Genomic DNA, 19,851 nt, shown 5'->3' on the forward strand with positions numbered 1-19,851 from the left:
TCAGACACAGCACCAATTTAAAAACAGACAACAGCGTTTTGTCAAAATGTTCCCTCTCACACCTTCCCTGGGACTGGGATCAGATGGATTGTCCACTCTCTTTTGGGGGTGGAGGGCCCCAAGCCGTGCTCAGGGGGCTCTGTGAGTGGTTCTCAGTGGGCTGAGCTGTTGGCAGGACAAGGGCCCACAGATGCCCTGAGGCGCAGTAGGATCAGTGGGTGCCTGACTGCTGGCCGGCCTCCCCTCCATTTCAAAGAATACTATTTGATATTTTCACGAGGGGCTGGAGCGATAGCACAGTGGGTAGGACGTTTGCCTTGCACGCAGCCAACATGGCCGACCCGAGTTCGATTCCTCCACCCCTCTCGGAGAGCCCGGCAAGCTACCGAGAGTATCTCGCCCGCACGGCAGAGCCTGGCAAGCTCCCCGTGACGTATTCGATATGCCAGACACAGTAACAACAAAGTCTCCAATGGAGACGTTACTGGGCCCGCTCGAGCAAATTGATAAACAATGGGAGAACAGTGACAGTGACAGTGACAGTTTTCATGAGGGGGAAGGTGGATCAGGACTACTAGGTGACCCTAAGCCACCCCGGGGTCATGAAAAATGCAGTCCACCCTGCATAGGAGGCCAGGCCTGCCTAGGCCTTCCAGACCACAAGGCCCTCGCCCCTCACACCCCCCCCCGCCCAAGAGCACCTGGAGTGTCCCCACTCTCACCAGGTGAGGCAAATGGGTTCAGCTCCTCTGAGCAGATGGGGAGTACAAGAGCAGGGGCTGGAGAACAGCCAACGACACCTGACAGCCCGCTTCACCCTGCTGGGAAAATCTGCTCTGAGCCCAGAGCCCTGCTCAGCTGTCCCCAGGGCCCCGTGAGCTGTCCTCAGAACCCCACCCAACTGTCCCCAGAATCCCCTGAACTGTTCCCAGTGCCCCCCTGAGAAGTCCCAGGACCCCCCTAAGGTGTCCCCAGAGCCCCTGAGCTGTCCTTAGATCCCCCTGAGCTGCCTGCAGACCCCCCAAGCTGTCCCTAGAGCCCCCCAAGACCTCCCAAGCTGTTTCCAGAGCCCCCCTGAGCTGTCCACAGGGTCCTGTCCAGCTGTCCTCAGAGTCTCCACTCTGGCTGGGCTGGGAGCCCACAGGCGGGAGAAGGGAGTCCGCTAGGTGCTGGAATCCACTGAGGCATCAGCAGGGGCTCCTGAGAGGATGTAGGTAGGACAAGGGCTCCTCTCAGCGCCCCCAGGTCTGCTCTGAGACTCCCGCCTCTAAACCTAGAACTCGCAGGGCTTCTCCCCGCATTTGCGGAGAAAAATCGCTCCCTCCCGCCCTCTAGGGGCGACCTGTCACATTGCAGCCTCTCGGCGGCTGGGGGAAGGTACTTAAGGCCCTAAGCTTTGCTGAGCGGCAGAGGACCTGTGTGGGGAGGAGCACTGAGGCCTGAGCATGCAGCGGGGCTGAGCAGCGCAGAGAGAGCGGGAATCCTCAAAGGCTCATGAGCACCCCCACGCCGGCCAGTGCTGCCCTTCACCTGCCCCCGTTAGTCTGCTGCCTGCCATTGGGGTGTCACAGAAAAAAGCGTCTCAACAGACCCTTGGATGACTTCCTGCCCGCCTCAGAGAAGCCCTGGCTGAGAGCCAGAAGAGTTGGGGTGCTGGTAGGCCAGACTCCCCGACTCCAGCTCTGTGTTAGAATATCCTCCCTGCGCGCTGGTAAAGACCAGCAGTGACCCTGGGAGAGGTCGGGACAGAGGAAGCTGGGGAAGAAGCTTCCCAGGAAAGCTTCTGGAAGCTTCATCAGGCTTCCCGAGTGGAGAACAGACTCCAGAGAGATGTATTCCCTAGGCCTCCTTCATGCAGTCACAGGAGAGTTTATAAAAAAAGAAAACCAAATCGGGTTCACGGCAGGGCAGCCTTGCTGCTCCGCTCTGTCACATCTCTGCGCCTGAGCATCGAACCATCTGCGAGGGGCCAGGAGTGACCTTGAGCACTGCTTGGGTGGCCCCTAGATCTTTCTCCTCTCTGAACCCCGGGCAGCCCCCTGACCCCAGTGTCCAGCTCTCTGATCCGCTGTGCTCCTGCCCCCTTCAGCCTTATCGTGCAGCCAGAAACGGTGTGTTTTCCCTACCACACGGGGGTCCCCACACAGGACCCCCTCTCAGAGCCCCGTGCTCCCTCCTAGAACAACAGAGTGTGGATTTTCTCAGGCCTGTCGCACAGTCCAGCACGCACTCACCACCTGGCTCCAGCGTGCCTCAGACCCTGGCCTGGAGTCTTCCTCCAGGCCCTCAGAGTCCTGTGGGATGTCAGCTCTGCGTCCCTCAGCCCTGCTCCTCCTCAGCCCTGCTCACCCCTCAGCACCCTCAGCCCTTTCAGCCCTGCTTCCCTTCAGCTCTGTTCCCCCTCAGCCCCATCCCCTCAGCCCCACCCCCCTCAGCCCTCCTAGCCCTGCTCCCCTCAGCACCCTCAGCCCTGTTCCCCCTTAGCCCTGCTCCTCCCTCGGCACCCTCAGTCCCTCAGTCCCTCAGCCCTGACTCCCTCAGCCCCATTCCCCCTCAGCCCCACTCCCCTAAGCCCCCTCAGCCCTGCTTCCCTTCAGCCCTACCCCCTCAGCCCCTCAGGCCTGACCCCCTCAGCCCTGCGCCCCCTTAGCCCTGCTCCCCCCAACCCCTCAGCCCTTCTTAGCCCCACTCCCCCTCAGCCCTGTTCCCCCTCAGCCCCGTTCCCCCTCAACCCCCTCAGCCCTGCTCCCCCTCAGCCCCTCATCTCTGCCCCCACCAGTCCCATTCCCTTTCAGCCCTGCTTCCCCCAACCCCTCAGCCCTGCTCCCCTCAGCCCTGCTCCTCCTCAGTCCCCTCAGCCCTGTTCCCCCTCAGCCCCCTCAGCCCTGCTTCCCTTCAGCCCTGTTCCCCCTCAGCCCTACCTCCTCAGCCCCTCAGCTCTGACCCCTTCATCCCTGCTCCCCCTTAGCCCTGCTCCCCCAACCCCTCAGCCCTTCTCCTCAGCCCCACTCCCCCTCAGCCCTGTTCCCCCTCAGCCCTGATCCCCCTCAGCCCCTCATCTCTGACCCCCTCAGTCCCATTCCCCTTCAGCCCTGCTCCCCCCAACCCCTCACCCTGCTCCCCTCAGCCCTGCTCCTCCTTAGTCCCCTCAGCCCTGTTCCCCCTCAGCTCCCTCAGCCCTGCTCCCCTCTGCTCTGCTTCCCTCAGCCCTGTTCCCCCTCAGTCCCCTCAGCCCTGCTCCCCCTCAGCCCCATTCCCCCTCAGCCCTGCTCCCCCAAACCCCTCAGCCCTGCCCTAGTCCTCACGAAGAGCATCCCCCATCCCCCCACTCCTCACAGGCTCATCGGAACTTTCCGCATGGTCCTGCAGAAGGTGGTGGAGGAGAACCACGTGGAGGTGACTGACACCCTGATCGATGACAACAATGCCACCCTCAAGGTGCGTGTGCCCCGGGCCCCCTGGACTCGCCCACCATGGGGTCACTGCGGGGCTGCATCCTTTGAGCAGCTGGGTCTGGGTTCCAAAGTGGACAGCATCACTCGAGCTTTCCCTTTTGGCCCAGTTCCAGGGAGCACTGGAGGCTCCTCAAACCCGGAGCCAAACTCTGCCCTGAGCCTGGTCCTTCCCCTCAAGTATGTCCATGGCCCCTCAAGGGCAGTTTGGCCAAACTATAAGGAGTGAAGACCCTGGCCGGTCACTGCATGTGTACCCCAGGCAGACTCTATGTCCCTTACAGAAGGGTCACTGCTGAGTGGCCCTGGTGTCTTAGGATGGGGCAAGCATTGACTGAGAGCTGGCCAGAATGCAGTGGACATTCAGGTTCAAAAGGAAAACGATATTGTTGGCAACAGGTTGCTGGCCTTAGTTTACCCAGGTGTAAAATGGGTCAGCTCTGTAGACTAAGCTAGTGTCAGGGTCAGTGGGGAGGATGCCCTCTCCACAGGGCTGGGCAGGAATCCCAGGGTGTCTGGGTCTCAGGCTTCCTCAGCCCCCACAAACATTCTTAGCAGGACAGGACGGCCTCCTTGGTGCCCGCCACTGTGGCCGCAGAACGAGCTGTGGATGCCAGAGGGAAGGAGGACATGGGCGAGGACATAGGTGCCAGGAAGAGAACCCAGAGTGGGGGGAGGGGACAAGAGTAGACTGGGGGGCGGCTGGCCAGGGCCCACAGGCAGCACAGCCCACGCCCCGTATGTCCAGAATCAGACTTAGGCATCTGCCCAGGCGTCTGTGCTTCCAGGCTCTCAGAGCCTCGGTCTTCTCATCTGCGAATGGGGCTGAACCCATCTTGTTCCTTCTGCCGCCCCCCTACTCGCTTCCTTCCTCTCTCCCTGCAGACGAGCCTGTGTGTAGAGATACGGTATCAGGCCACCGATGGCTCGGTGGGACCCTGGGATGATGGGGACTTCCTGGGGGACGAGTCCCTCCAGGAGGAAGAGAAGGACAGCCAGGAGACAGACGGGCTGCTCCCCGGTTCCCGGCCCGGCTCCCGGCCCGCCGGCCAGAAGAGCTTCCGGAGGTGAGGGCCAGGCTGGGCACTGCGGAGAGGGTCCTGGGAGGGTCCTTGGGGTGGGCTGAACTCAGAGGGACAGATGAGGTGGGAAGGGGCTTCTGCAGTGACCCCAAGGGGGACCCCCACCCTGGGGAGGCAGCAGCGCCGTGAGGGGGCAGGCCAATCCCCAGGCTCGGGGGCTGAGTTCTAACAGGAAAGGCCTCAGCCTGCTCAGCCTCTGGGCGGGGTCAGGGGAGCAGAACTGTCCCCTCTGGCACCTCCCAGCTGTCCCCTTCTGGGGATCCCCAGGGAGGCCCAGGGAGGCCTTCAGCTGGTCTCCAACTCCAACGGGGCGGCCCTGCTCCACTGAGCAGACCCAAGAGACCAAGACCTTTTCCCACCAGAGGCACCAAGGCATCCTCGGCCCAGCCCCAGGTCTTCTGTTTAGAGGCCATGTCAGGCCCCGAGGTGCTGCCACAACTGGGGACCCGCCCATCCCATCTGCCACTTGTCCCAGATGCACCATCGTACCCAGAAAGAGAAGGAAGAACAGCCCAGAGGACAAGATCTAGGCCAGGGGGCACTGGGGTGATGTGGGGGTGCAGGGTGGTCTGCTGCATGTCTGCTAACGGACGGGGAGGTTTGAGAAGAGGGCCCCCCAGAATTCTCTCCTCTCCTTCCATTCTCTTTCCTCCTTTCCTCGTCAAAGGGGCTCAGTTCCTGTTCGTGGAAAATAGATTCTCAGTTAGTTACGATTGAGCGCATGTGTCTGCCGAACCAACGGTTTCCTTCTTCACTCTCAGACCATTGTTCCCTTGAGAGCCAGAGACAGAGAGAGGCCAAGACGGAGACACAGAGAGAAAGCAGAGGGGCTGGAAAGGGGGAAGAACAGAGGCAGAGACAGAGACATGTGTGGAGGTCCCAGGGGCCGGGGGAGCAATCACCTAACCCAGTAGCAACGGTCAGAGGAACCGCCTCAGCAAAAGCGCCACACCCTGGGCTGGAGGCAGCAAGGTGCGCCGGGCCCTGGGAACTGGATCTCCTCAGGCCCCAGGAAGAGGGTGGGAAGGACCTGCCCAGGGCTTCTGGCCCCCCAAGGAGGTCCAGCTCTGCCTCCACTGGCCTCGACCCAGTCTCCTCATGACAGGCCCTTCGGGCCTGGACAGTGGGGCCCCGTGCAGGAGAACCCCACTTTGGACGAGTCCAAAGGAGAAGGAAGGACAGGCTGGACGTGGAGTGCCCAGAGCTGGGGACACAGCGGCTCTTGGCCACGCGGCCATGAAGGGCCCAGGACTCCTGGAGAATCAGGGGCCTGACACAGGATTCTGGGTGCTCACGTGGGAAGGAGAGAGGGGCGTCAGAGGCTGGAACAAGAGGGGGAGTCACGGGAGGCCCTCCCTGCCGCAGGAAGGAAGGGCGGCCACTCCCTCTGTCCACGCCATGGCTACCCGCCAATCACTATCCCTCTGGGGGTTGGGGCGATGCTTCCTGTCCTGTCAGGCCTGGCAGACTCCAGATCCTGCGGCCATGGGGCGTTAGAGTCAAGTGAGATTTCTTAGTGGCTCCTCCTCCGTGAGAGAGAAGGGGCAAGGTCAGGCCTTGCTGTGCGGTGGGGGTTTCCTCTCAGGGCACAGGGCCATGTGTCAGGATACATGGGGGTGTGTCAGGGTACATGGGGGCACATGTCAGGATACATGAGGGCGTGTCAGGATACATGGGGGTGTGTCAGGATACATGGACGCATGTCAGAATACATGGAGGCATGTCAGGGTACATGGGAACACACGTCAGAATACAAAGGGGTGTGTCAGGATACATGGAGGCATGTTAGGATATGTGCGGGCTTTTCAGTAAACAGGAGGCCACTTCTGCATACAAGGGGCATGTCAGTATCCATCAGGTGAGGGTGGGATTGCTCACACAGATACACACATGCACACGAGTGCAAGTGCAGCCCTGCATGTTTTTGCTCTCATGCCCAGCCCCAATACTGATTTCCAGGCTCTGCCATTCACCTGGAGCAGGGGCCCCTCCGAGGGCAGAGAGGGGAACCCCAGCTTCAACCTGGCAGCTGCACCCCCAGTTTCAGGGCCTCCCTGAGGGTCCCTGTGACCTCCTCCACTCCGGTGAAGATGGTGGGAGCCAGCAACCCCTCTCTCTGTTGGGGTCAGGGTAGGGGGCATGTGTGCAGGGCTGGGGACTCTGGCAGAGAAGGACACAGGGGTATGCACTGGGCACACATGCCAGGGTCAGTGCTCCCCACCCCTCAGCGCCCAGAGGAGCCAGATTCTGTGCTCTGCTGGGATTTGGGGCGAGGTGTACGCAGGAGATTATTCCCCCACAAAAGCCCCTTCACCTGTGGCTGGGGGGTCTCTGCCCACCCGGGACTGAGTGCCTAAAAGAATACGGGAGCATGAGGCGCCTGGTTCCCTGTGGGCTGCCTTGTTGATCCAGCTGCCAGACTGACCTTAGCAATCCTCCTGCCCCGTGGCTTGAGGCAGGGATGGCGGGAAACCGAGGCCCAGAGACCAGGACTCATGGAGAGAACCATGGCTGAGGAGCTGGCCTGGGCCAGTCAGCAAGGAAGCTGGAACCGCCACGTGGCCTAAGGCCCAGGCAAGGCTTCCCAGGGTAGTAGCTCTGAGGGAGAATCCCGCCCGCCCAGCGGTGTCATCTGGAAAGGGGGGGAGTAATGACACCCCCTCTGCTGGGAGCCGGAGGGCCGGGTGGGGGCTGGGCCTCCTTTCCACACTGGAGAATCCTTCCCTCCTCCATGTCCACAGTGTGGCCTGGGTGGCCCCTGTTGGCAGCAGGGAGACAGCGTGGTTAGTGCCCGGCTGCAGGCCTGGGCCCGGGGTGCTGTGAGCCTGACAAGGCTCCTTCCCAGGCCATCCTGTTGCTCTGTGGGGCCAGACACACCCTCGGGGAAGGAGAAAGAAGCACCTTGGGCCAGTACCCAGGTACAAAGGTACTGTCTGCTACCCAGAGCGCCTGCGGTTTCTCAGGGCTGGAGAGTTCCGCTAAGAGAGACAGACAGACTCATGACAGATAGGTAAATAATCAAGGACAGAATTTCCCGGAGTCTCTGGGTTGATGATTCAGGAGGAGGCAGCCCTGCCTGGATGCAAACAAGACTGAGGCCAGTTGGTACCACCCCCCACCCCCAGTCCCTCACTTCTGGAAAGCTCCAGTGGGCCAGTCCTGGAGACCAGCTGCGTGTGTGACCATAACCGGGCTCTGGGCCAGAGCCCGCGTCTCTGTAGGTGCTGCTCTGTCCTCGGGGGGCTAGGCTGCTCTGGGCTCTGAAGGCCAGGGCTTACAGACCGTCCGCTTTGCTCCCCAGAAAGTCAGCTCGGTGAGACCACCCTGCAATCTGGCATCAGGTGATGAGTGATCAAGGTGTGAGGCTTGTCGGCTGGGCAAGCTATGTCCAGGACAGAGCGGAGAGAAGGAAGCTTGGCTCCTCCTTTCCTTTCTTTCTTTCATCCTCATTGCCTCGGCAGCAGGGAAACCGAGAGAGAACATTCCAGAGGGTGGTCTGGAAGCCTCCCTAAGGAGGCTGCTCTGCCCTGGGTCCTGCAGTCTTGCCTATTTATGGCACATTCCAGAACCTTCTCAGCTCACGTTTACCCTCACAGACCTCCAGCTTGGGAACCCCAACGTCCCTGGGAAGGGTTCGAGTGGGGGGAACAGGGGAGGAGCTGGGTGACCCCCATGGAGAGAGGCAGGCTCCTGGAGTCTCGGCTTCCTGAGGAACCTTCCGAACTCACCTCAGGGACCTTCAGGAGAGAAGGGGCTGGGCGTGCTCCCTCACCGGGCCCCTCCGGCTCCCCTTCCCACCAGCTTCTGTGCTTCAAAGTGCGAGGCGGTGGGAGCAGGCCCCTGGACAGGCCCCAGGTGTGGGGGACAGGGTCACCAAGGGTGCACGCATCTCCGTCCCCAGCCGCTCACTCTTGTCCCCTTGTCTCCTCGTTTCTCCCTGCTACTCAGCAAAGGCAGAGAGAAGACCAAGGGCGGCCGAGATGGCGAGCACAAGTAGGTGTCCAGGCCAGGAGCGCCGTCTCGGGGGCCTCTCCCGCTGGCCGTGGAGGGTGAGGGCCAGGGAGGGGTCAGGTCGGGGCAGGAGGCCGCGGGGCCCCCAGATTCTGCCCGTTCTCTCTGTGTCTCGCTCCTGCTCCACAGCCCTGTCCAGCGCCCCAGCCCTGAGGCCCGGCCCCGTGAGAGAGGGAAACTGAGGCAAGGAGGAGGGGAGGCCCCGGGGGACCATGGCCACTTCCCCTTACTCCACTCAGAGACCCGCTCTGGGTGTAGCCTGAGTATCATGACCCAGAGTGCTGTTGGGGTGGCCCTCGGCACGTCTGTCCCCCAAAAGGGCCCTTGGGGGAGGGAGAGATCAAGTCCTGTCTCGGGGGACGATCCATCTGAGGGGCTGAGAGGACCCAGGGGTTGGGGACATTCGGCCCCCCAGAAGTGCGTGGTCTCTTCCCACCTGGACATTCCAAGAGCCCTGGGGTCAGTGCAGACCATCATGGCAGGGACTCTGAGTGCCAAGTGGGGGAAGGACTCTCCCCAGAACACAGCAGGGCTGTGGGCAAGCCCAGCATGTGCCCCTCCAAAGAGTCTCCACATGGACCCCCAGAGAGGCCCCGGAGGGCTGAGCAGCCAGGCCTGGGTTCCCTAGTAGGAGACAGCCACTGTGATGTCAGGGGCTTTGCTCAGAACTAAGGTCCCAAGAGGGCTGGAGCGATAGCACAGAGCTTGACGCAGCCAAATGGCCGACCCGAGTTCGATTCCTCCACCCGTCTCGGAGAGCCCGGCAAGCGACCGAGAGTATCTCGCCCACACGGCAAAGCCTAGCAAGCTCCCCGTGACGTATTCAATATGCCAAACGCAGTAACAGTTGTCACAGTGGAGACGTTACTGGGCCTGCTAGAGCAAATCGATGAACAATGGGAGGACAGTGACAGTGAAGGTCCCAAGAAATCAAAACGTGGTTACTCTGTGGAGGGTAGAGTTGGGGTGGAGGATTGTGGGTGCCAGGATCTGGGCTCGGGCGTCACCTTTGGCCCCTCGGGCCCGCACTGTCTGATCCCCCTAAGATCCCGGGGGGGCCCAGCCCCGTGCATGCTCCCACCAGCATGATTCCAACTCCAGCCCAGCCTGTCCCAAAGGGGCCGTGGAGAAGAAGCCTGGGCACTGCCTCGCTGGCAGGAGGAGGTATGCCAGGTTGAGCAAAGGGGGAGCCTGGGGCAGGGCAGGCAAGGAATCTGGGGGACTCTGGGGCTGGGAGAGCAGACCCCAGGGCCAGGGGGATGGGGTCTGAAAGGCGTGTTGCACTTCAGTGTTAAAGGCCCTCATGTGGGACATGTGAGACACGCACTGCCCACCCGCCCCCGTCCGTCCATCTGTCCTGGTACCCCCATCTTCCCAATCTGACACCAGCAAGGCTCTAAGGCTCTCTCTCTCGCAAGGCTGGATCCCTCCAAGTGGTCACAACAGGACTAAGAGCGGGTGGGCACGGGTGGGCACAGAGCAGGTGCAGAGTAAAGGTTGGCACACATCCACCCTAATCCCTCGCCACCTCCAGGTAGTATCGGAGATCAAGCTAGCTGGCATCGATCTTCCTCAAAGACGCAGCCCCAGGGAGGTGGAAGAGACAGGAAAGGGGTTTTTTTTTGGTATTTTTTTTTTGGCGGGGGTGTGGGCGGTCACACCCGGTGATGCTCAGGGGTTACTCCTGGCTCTGCAACTCAAAAATTACTCCTGGTGGTGCTCAGGGGACTGACTATATGGGATGCCAGGGATCGAACTCAGGTCAGCCACATGCAAGGCAGACGCTCTACCCGCTGTGCTATTGCTCCGGCCCCGAAAGGGGAATTTCTTTTTTTTTTTGCTTTTTGGGTCATACCCGGCAATGCACAGGGGTTACTCCTGGCTCTGTGCTCAGGAATTACCCTTGGCGGTTCTCAGGGAACCATATGGGATGCTGGGAATCGAACCCCGGTCGGCCTCGTGCAAGGCAAACTCCCTACCCGCTTTGCTATTGCTCCAGCCCTGAAAGGGGGGTTTCTAAGACATTAGACAGATTGAAACTCTTTAGCCTGAAACTGGGAAATGTGGCAAACGCTCAAAATGTTCCTGTGGGACAGAACTGGTTCGTAGGCAAAATCAGAGTGTAAGCTGCAGTGTAGGGAAATAAAGAATTGACCTGAGCCCATGCGAGCAAGTGAGAGCAGTCTGGGACCCGGGGTTGGGACGGGGGTGTAGGTGCTGGAGCCTTGAAAAGAGCCAGCCTCCCTCCTTCCCCCGGAAACCCAGGCAAAGCACACCAGGCTCTCCACTTCTTCCTGGATATCGAAGGCACAGGCTCCACCTTTCAGCCCAGCTCTGGGAAGATTTTCAAAATACCAGAAGTGCAACCCACTTGGCAAGACCACTTGCAAAACCACTGTCATGAAATCCCGGGTATTGCGGGCACAGAAAATAAGGCAAATCAGCCCTTCGTGGGAAAGGGACGAGAGTTTTTAAAATGAGGTGCCCGAAACAGCGTAGAAAAGACCCACAATTGCTGCTTCCTTCAGACAGGAGTTCTGATCTCCTGAGCCCTGGGGCCTGTGAGGGCCTGATAATCCTGTTAGAGATGGACAAAGGCCAGCTAGGTGGTTATCCCCCAGAATTTTTCTGACACAACTTTTAAGTCACAGCCGCCAACACCCACCTTGACCTGCTGCCTGAATCCCCCAGTTTGGTGAACAGAGCTGAGTCACTGTGAACCCACATCTCCCCAGTATCCCCTAAATGCATCAACCGACTGCCAGGAATCCAGAAATCACTGGATTCAGGACTGGAGCGATAGCACAGCGGTAAGCCATTTGCCTTGCGCGCAGCCAGCCCGGCCGAGCTGGGTTTGATTCCACCGCCCCTCTTGGAGAGCCCGGCAAGCTACCGAGAGTATCTCGCCCACATGGCAGAGCCTGGCAAGCTACCCGTGACGTATTCAATATGCCAAACACAGTAACAACAAGTCTCAAAAAATGGAGACGTTACTGGGCCCGCTCGAGCAAATCGATGAACAACGGGAGGACAGTGACAGTGACAGTGACAGTGACAGGGCCAGAGCAATAGTACAGCAGGTAGGGCATTTGCTTTGCACGCGGCTGACCCAGGTTCAATCCCCAGCACCCGTATAGTCCCCTGAGCAGTGCCTGGAGTAACTCCTAAGTGCAGAGCCAGAAGTAACCACTGAGCACCACCAGGTGTGACACCAACCCTCCCTCCCCCCCAAAAAAAGAATATATATAAAAAGAAATCTCTGGACCGTGAGTGGATAGAGTTCCCCAGAGTGAAAAGGCTTAAAAACCTGCCAGTGTGAGGGGAGAGTAAGCACATGGGTCACAAACAGGCCAGCAGCTGCTGATGGGGATGCAGCCACATCAGGAAGCCCAGCGTGACCTAAACATCCTCCACAGGGCCTGTGACCCTGGACTCCAGCTTCTCGTTCTTTCCTGCTGTCCTTAAGGAGTCACAGTCACCCAGGGGTCTTTCTCCAAGTTCACTAGCTTTTTGGCTTCTCATTGCTTCAATTCTAGTAATTACAGTTATTGGCTAGAGACCAAATGCAGAATTAAAAAGAGTAATAATACTCAAGGCCAGGATGGGGCTTGAGCGGTAGAGCCTGTGTGGGTCCCTCTGAGTTATATTCCTGGTACTGAATGTCCACGCATCCTCCCCTCCAGGTGTGGCTCCGTAGGCGGTAGCAAAATAACAATAATAATAATTATAATGCACTGTAGCACTGCCTTTCGGTTCTTCATCAATTTGCTCGAGTGGGCACCAGTAACGTCTCCATTGTGAGACTTGTTGTTACTGTTTTTGGCATATTGAATATGCCACAGGGAGCTTGCCAGGCTCTGCCGTGCAGGTGGGATACTCTTGGTAGCTTGCTGGGCTCTCCGAGAGGGACGGAGGAATCGAACCTGGGTCAGCCGCATGCAAGGCAAATACACTACTTGCTGTGCTATCGCTCCAGTCCAATAATAATAATAATAATAATAATAATAATAATAATAATAGAGCTAGAAAGAGAGAAAAGAAGAAGAAACTTTTGAAATCTAAGTGTATATATAGTACAAGTGTCTTCCACAATTTCTGATGAAGTCAACATTGACTTCAATAATAGCCTCTGCCCGTTGCTGAGTGAAGTGGGAAAGGAAGCAGAAAGGGGAAAATGAGTCTGTGTCCGGGACCAGGAACTGCAGGGGGCAGTGCTGGCCAACGGGGCCCTGTGTGGCCTACACCCCAGCTGACTGCTGAGCCCAGAGAAACTGAGGCAGCTGACAGCTCCAGTGCCCAACGCTTGCACACTGCGGAGTCTACATTCCGCATGAAGGGCTCATCCTCATGTTGTGGTCTTCCCAATCCTGCTTGGAACGTTGGAAACTGCAGGGTCTTGGGGAAGATGGTTCCCTTGGAATTGCTTCACTTTGTGGTAGAGAACGCTGGATAAGTGTATGTGTGTGGGGGAGGGGGGGGTGAGGCAGGTGTTTGTAGGCTGGTTTGTTTGGGGGGTTAAGGCCACACCCAGCTGTGCTCAGGGATCACTCCTGGCTGTGCTCAGGGAATGCTGCACTGGGCCAAGCCATGTTCAAGACCAGCACCTTACCCACGTGCACTGTCCCTCGGCCCCTGGACCAGTAAGGCTTTGAAGTCTCGATTGTTACTTTCAAGCATGCTGTGGCCTTAAAAAAAAAAAAAAACAGTGATTTTCAGGGGCCATGAGTATCCATGAGAAGCCTTGGACTGAAGGGTCCTTAGAACGGCTCTCTGAAGCCACACCCCCAAGGGTTCTAGGTTCTGGACCACCCCTACAGAGACAGAAATGCCCCCCAATCTCTCTCTGGCTTCTGGAAACCCTGACAAGGCAAAAGAAAGAAACACAACCCAAAAGTGGGGGGGGGCTCCACTTTTGTGAGCCCAGGGAGGGGGCGCACACCTGGTCCCACTGGGAAGCAGGATGGCAGGGCCACACCCAGGGAGGGGCGTGGGCGTGCAGGGAGTCGGGTGTCAGCTCCTGCAGTATTGATGGGTAACGGGACACTGCGCTACCCCCTGCCCATCCTCCTCTTGGTCCATCCTGGCACCGGCAAGCACATCTCTGTCCATGAAGGGACAGTAAGGTCCCCTCACCCTTTCCCTCGGCTCCCCTGACTGCAAGGCCACAGCAGGAAGAGGTAGGAGCCTTGGGGTCTGCCAGGTGTTCTGGGGATCGGGGGGTTGGGGGTTTTCTGCAGGATGGGGGAACAAGAATCCACAGGAACGCAGACAGGTGGGGAGTGGACTTTGGCAGGAGCGGCTCTTCTCCCCACATCCCTAGAACACACACCCCCTCCTGCCCTCCCTCCTGGTCCCAAGCCCTCTCCCTGTCCTTCTGCTCAGACACTGCCTTGTTGTCTAGCTTTCTGTCCTCCTAGCTAAGGTGGAGTTCGGGGCAGGGAGGCTGAGTTTGGAGACACCCAGGGAGTGAGGGGCTGAGATCAACTGGGAGCTAAAGGGGTTCCAGGCAAGTGTTCCCTCCAGACGAAGACAGACCCTGTGATTGCGGGACCCCACCTGTGATGGTGAGACCCCACTTGTGACCTTGGGACCACAACAGTGATTGTGGGGCCCCACTTGTGACATTGGGACCACACCAGTGATTATGGGACCCCACCTGTGCTCCCGGGGCCCCACTGTGATCTCGGGGCCCTCTGCTGCGATCTTGGGGCCCCACCTGTAATCTCGAGGCCCCACCTGTGAACCTACTCCTGGATGTTGTGAAGGCGTGAGGCAGGTATACATGGTGGGCCTTCCTCGCCCCAGGCCTCCCGCTAGGCTGCTTGGGTGGGAGATCTGGCCCGCCTGTGGCCTGGGGAACTGCAAGTGAGGGGCTGGGGTGCCGAGACCCTTTGCTCTCACGTGTCTCCTCCTTTTTGTTTCTCTCTCTTTTGTCTTCCTCCGGGCCTCCATCACCCTCTGCCTGGTCCTGGTGATCCCACACAGAGCCGGGAGGAGCGTGTTCTCCGCCATGAAGCTGGGCAAGACCCGGACCCACAAAGAGGAGCCCCAGAGACCAGGTAAGTGGTGGTGGGGTCCCACCAAGCCCTGCCCCTCGCGGGCAGCACCCTAACAGGCTCTCTGGCCACTGGTCAGCTGAGCCACGTGGGTGGGCCTGACCTTGCCTTTGGCTGCGGCAGGAGCTGGCTTTGAGACACCCCTTTAGTATCCCTGCTGGTCTGGAGCTGAGCTGCGCTTCCTGCCTTCTTTGCTCCTTTCTTGCACAGGATGTTGGAGGTTTGTCACGAAGGAGGAAATCACAAATAAGTCATCTGGGTTCCAGATGACTGAAACTAGAACCCTTTGTCTAGTCTCAGTGCCAGGACTCCCTGCCCTGCCTTTTCCCCCTGAGCTCTCAGAGGCTGCAGGGAAGGTCCTGGGGCGAGAGGCAGGCAGGCCTGGAGGCTGGAGTGCGCTGTGGCTACTGTCCACTGCGGTGGAGGGCTGGATAGAAGCCGGGAGGATAAAAGGGAGAGGGGCGGGTACTGACATGGGTAGGGAGCGGTTTGCAGCTCTCAGCCTCTGCTGTCCGTCACTGGCTCACTATAACGAGTGGCTGCCTCCCGGCATCAGTGCGCTGGTCCCAGAATCTTGCCCTCCCTCTCGCCTCAAGTCAATTGCCAGTGCACCTTTTTGTTGGACTGGAGGGGTGCAACGAGTGACCAGGGCCCAAGGAGCGCCAGCCGTGGGTGCCGACTCTGAATCATCACTCCTTCGGTCCATGGGGTTGATGCAAAGGTCAGGTTCTGGATTCCATCCATCAAATCTTTTTGGAGGGGTGTGGCTGACCTCTCTTGGTGATGCCCAAAACCTTTTCCTGTCTCTATGCTCGGAGACGACTCTTGGCAGTGTTTGAGGGACTGTATTTGTTACCAGGAATTAAACCCAGGTCAGCTGCATGCAAGGCAAGAGCCGTACCAGCCGTACTCTCTCCCTTAGTCCCCATTGCCATTTTATTTGTTTATTTATTTAATTATTTATTTGCTTTTTGGGTCACACCCAGCAATGCACAGGGGTTACTCCTGGCTCTGCGCTCAGGAATTACCCCTGGCGGTGTTCAGGGGACCATATGGGATGCTGGGAATCGAACCAGGGTTGGCCGCGTGCAAGGCAAACGCCCTACCCGCTGTGCTATTGCTCCCATCCCCCCATTGCTATTTTAAATGCTACCTCCCAAGCCGCAAATCCCCCATTTATGAGAAGAGAATAATGTTCATCTTGACAGAACGAGGCTCTGTGGACCAGTGACCTGTGTATAAAGTGCCCAGTACAGAGTAGACAGTTAATAAATGCAGCTGTAGTTACATGTGGTACCTAAGTCTGGATTCTCTCTTTCCTACCTTCTTCCACAAAGGCTTTTGTAAATCATGAACAAGTGAAAGGGTTCCGTTCAATTCCAGTTATTTTTGTTTAGTTTTTGTTTTGGGGCCCCGAATACACCCGATGATGCTCAGGGGTGACTCCTGGTGCACTTAGGAATCACTCTTAAAGATGCTCAGGGGACCATCTGGGATTCCGGGGAATGAACCCTGGTTGGCTGCGTGCAAATCAAGTCCCCTACCTTCTGTACTATTGCTCTGACTCCTCGATATTTAAAAGCAAGATTGGGGCTAGAGCAATAGCACAGCGGGTTTGCCTTGCACGCAGCCGACCCGGGTTCGATTCCCAGCATCCCATATGGTCCCCCGAGCACTGCCAAGAGTAATTTCTGAGTGCAGAGCCAGGAGTAACCCCTGTGAACCGCCGGGTGCGACCCCAAAAGCAAAATAAATAAATAGAAATACAAGCAAGACCAGCTCTAACAGCAGTGGCCATCACAGCCCACGTGCAAGTAGAAAGCGCTGCGGGTCTGCAGAACTGAGCAGCCAGTGTGAGGGCCACAGGCTACCCTGGCAGTTGACTGTTAGATCCCAAGATGCAAAATGAGGGGCTGGAGTGATAGCACAGCGGGTAGGCGGGTAGGGCGTTTGCCTTGTACACGGCCAACCCAGGTTCAATTCCCAGCATCTCATATGGTCCCCTGAGCACCACCAGAAGTAATTTCTGAGTACATGAGCCAGGACTAACCCCTGAGCATCTCCTGAGTGTGACCCAAAAAGCAAAATAAAAAATTTAAAAAAAAAAACCAAGATGCAAAATGGAGGGGGCTCATGGTCACCCTCCCACCGTCCAGCCCACCTCGCCAGCCTTTCTTCCACCCCCAGATGAACCCGCGGTGCTGGAGATGGACGAGCTCGACCGCCTGGCCATGCGGCTGGGGGACGGCCTGGATCCAGACTCATTGTCGTTGGCATCTGTCACCGCTCTCACCACCAACGTCTCCAACAAGCGGTAAGCCCTGCAGCCACACACACCCTCCCCCCACCCTGACTCTCTCAAGCAGGGCCTGCAGGTCAGGTCTGGGCCTTGGCACAACAATGAGAGTACAGGGCCACCTGGGTCCCACCCCTCCCTGGGCCTGTCCCTCTTCCTCAAATGCATCATCGTGGACCTGCCCCCCAATGGCTGAACATGTCTGGGTGGGGAGAGACCAGAGACTCCCCCACCCAAGCAAGACTCTCTACCTTGTGTCTGCCTTCTGCTAATGGCCTTGCTGCCACCTCTCTGCAGGGGCCTTGGGGAAGGCCAATCCCCTTCTTTGGGGTCCTGGGTGAAGACCTTGACTGTCCTGCCCATTTCCCAGGGCTAACCGGTGCCCCCTCCCCTGGAAGCAGTGCCCTTACACCAGACCTGACAGAACATCCTCCTCCTCCTCAGGTCTAAGCCAGACATTAAGATGGAGCCAAGTGCCGGGCGACCCATGGATTACCAGGTAGGTGGGGCAGGGCAGTCTCTGCCTCCTGCAGGCACTTGTGTACATTACAGATGTGCATTGTAGACCCTGGAGGCGGGGTTCTGGGGGTCCCCAGAGAACTACTGATCAATTCCCCTTAAGCAAGCTCGTTCCCAGGAGGCATCCCCAGGGTGTCCGATATCAAAGAGCCTGAGAACTCTGCAAAGGCTGGCCGAGGTCTGTGACCAAGGGATCACAGAAAGTAAGAGGGATCTGGGAAGACTACAGAGGTGAAGGAGAGCCATAGGAGAGCCCCTGGCAAGAGAGTTTTGTTCTAGTTTGCTTTCCATTTCCATGGGGACCGCGCTCAGCAATGCTCAGGACTGGCAGTGCTCAGGCCCACCAGGACTACACCTGGTGGTATTCCAGGAGCCAGGCGGTGGCATGAATAGATCCCAGCACAATGCATGGACTGTCACTTGAGCCCTGTCCCGGGCACCCACATCGTGGTTCTCTGCTTTGTCTTTTTTTCTTTTTGAGTCGCACCCGGTGATGCACAGGGGTTACTTCTGGCTCATGTACTCAGGAATTACTCCTGGTGGTACTCAGGGGACCATATAGGATGCTGGGAATCAAACCCGTGTTGGCCACATGCAAGGCAAACGCCCTACCCGCTATGCTCTCGCTCCAACCCTGGTTCTATGTTATTTTGATGCTAGAAGTATTATCGGTTCTGACTACCTCTAGATGGTGAGAGCATATTCTTCTTCCTTGGCTTCTTCATGTTTTCTGATGTTAGCACTTAAACTTTTGTGTTCAAGTGGTTCTAATCCTGGAGACAAAAATGTCTTGGAGAGCAAGAGATATGTAGCCACAGGGGCATGTGTGTGGTCCCATTGCAGGCAGGACTGGCCCTGCTGAGACAGACGCTCTGTGTCACTGCACCCCAGGGCAGCCCCTGCTCCCCAACCTGGGAACTGACACCTGCTTTGCGGGCCCACAACCTTCAGTCTTCCCTTCCAGAGCTGAGTTACATGAACACAACTCCCGTTAGACTCATGTGTAAGCCAGAGGCTCCTACCTCTTGTCTGGCAAAGCCAGAGCCACTGTTCCAGACTGTTCCTTGTGGGCTGAGAGCCTGCTGGCAGGAAGGCTGCTGGGCAATCTTAGCATTGAGGGATGGGCAGAGCCTTTGAGGGACCCATGTGACTACCATTGTATGTCCTGCCCCACGCCCCAGAATTGTAAAATAGCTCTCCTGTCCCTGTCATTTTGTTTATTAAATTATTCTGGCTTTAGGGTCACACCCAGCCATACTCAGGGGTTACTCCATCTCTGCAGTCAGGAATTACTCCTGGTGGTGGTCTGGGGACCATATGGGATGCTGGGAATCGAACCCGGGTTGACCGTGTAAAAGCAAACACTCTACCCACTGTACTATTGCTCTGTGGCCCACCACCCCACATAAGTTTAAAGATTTTCTGTGTGCTCTTAGCTCGGAGCCCTACGTGCAGACCCATGAAAGTCAGTGTGACTCTTGGGACCATCCAACCTTAGATGTGACTGCTCAAATCTAAAGTGATATGCTGAAAATCACCGGGGCGAGCTCACACATTGATTCGGAAGTATGGCCAGGCTCCAGTACCCAAGAGGTGGCCAGAGTGGTCAGCCACTCCTTTCCCTTGAACTAAGCCTTTCGAACAGCCCTGTCTGCTGGCTTCTGTTCTCTTATCACTTGCCACCTTTCAAACTGCTTCTGGTCAGAGCCTTTTATTAAGGGGACCAGATCCCCCCTTCCAGTGAACAAGGGCCGGAGCAGTAGCATAGCCAGGAGGCCTCTTGCCTTGCACATGACCACCTGGAGTTTGATCTCTGGAACTCCATAAGGTCCCCCGAGCTTAGCAGGAGTGATCCCTGAGCACAGAGACAGGAGTAAGCCCCGAGCAACCCAGGTGTGGCCCCAAAACAAACAAACAAGACTTAGTAAACTGAAGAGTTGCTGTATTTAATGGAAATAGCCATTCCTGAGCTCACTCGCTGCAAGCCTTAGACTTGGGCAAGAGCTTGAAGAAAACAGGTGGATTGTCCTTGCTCCCAATAAATACCTCGGAGCCAGCCATGGCCTGTCAGCGGAGACTTGCCCGTCGGGGAACCCAGCTCTATTGAGGGTGAAAGACTCAGAAAGGGCAGGAAGGATCATGGGGCCCCAAAGCATCCTGAAGATCAGGTAGCTCATGGGAGAAGGTTGGAGATGCTACAGGGGTCTCATGCCCCCTGTTCTGTTCAGAATGCCAACCATCTGGGGGTTTTCTGACCAGACCCGTTTCCCAAACAGGGGGGCAAGGCCGTGCATCGCTCAGCACTTGGTGGAGATATTTTGGAGAACCGTGGGGAGGGGTACAGTGGAGCCCAAGAATTAAGGCATTGCCCCTCCTCACTCTCCCAGTTCTTACCTCCCATTGTCGCCCCCCCCCCCCACCCAAGATGCTGAGTT

At 57.8% G+C, this 19,851-nt stretch overlaps 1 protein-coding gene across 5 annotated transcripts in view; it reads left to right on the top strand.

The window, feature by feature from the left end:
- OTOF (otoferlin) overlaps positions 1 to 19,851 on the top strand; it is a 94,121-nt gene that overhangs the window by 40,706 nt on the left and 33,564 nt on the right. For 3 of the 5 annotated variants that reach the window (XM_056123160.1, XM_056123133.1, XM_056123152.1), the window contains exons 4-8: positions 3,339 to 3,438; positions 4,338 to 4,519; positions 14,531 to 14,604; positions 16,789 to 16,915; positions 17,342 to 17,396. In XM_056123160.1, coding sequence (XP_055979135.1) covers positions 3,339 to 3,438; positions 4,338 to 4,519; positions 14,531 to 14,604; positions 16,789 to 16,915; positions 17,342 to 17,396 — 538 coding nt within the window. Of the gene's footprint in view, positions 1 to 3,338; positions 3,439 to 4,337; positions 4,520 to 8,482; positions 8,528 to 14,530; positions 14,605 to 16,788; positions 16,916 to 17,341; positions 17,397 to 19,851 lie in introns of all 5 variants that reach the window. The other 2 variants (XM_056123124.1, XM_056123143.1) reach the window with 1 other exon arrangement.

Source organism: Sorex fumeus, unplaced genomic scaffold (genome assembly GCF_029834395.1).
Source record: "Sorex fumeus unplaced genomic scaffold, SorFum_2.1 ptg000006l, whole genome shotgun sequence".
Lineage (NCBI taxonomy): Eukaryota > Metazoa > Chordata > Mammalia > Eulipotyphla > Soricidae > Sorex > Sorex fumeus.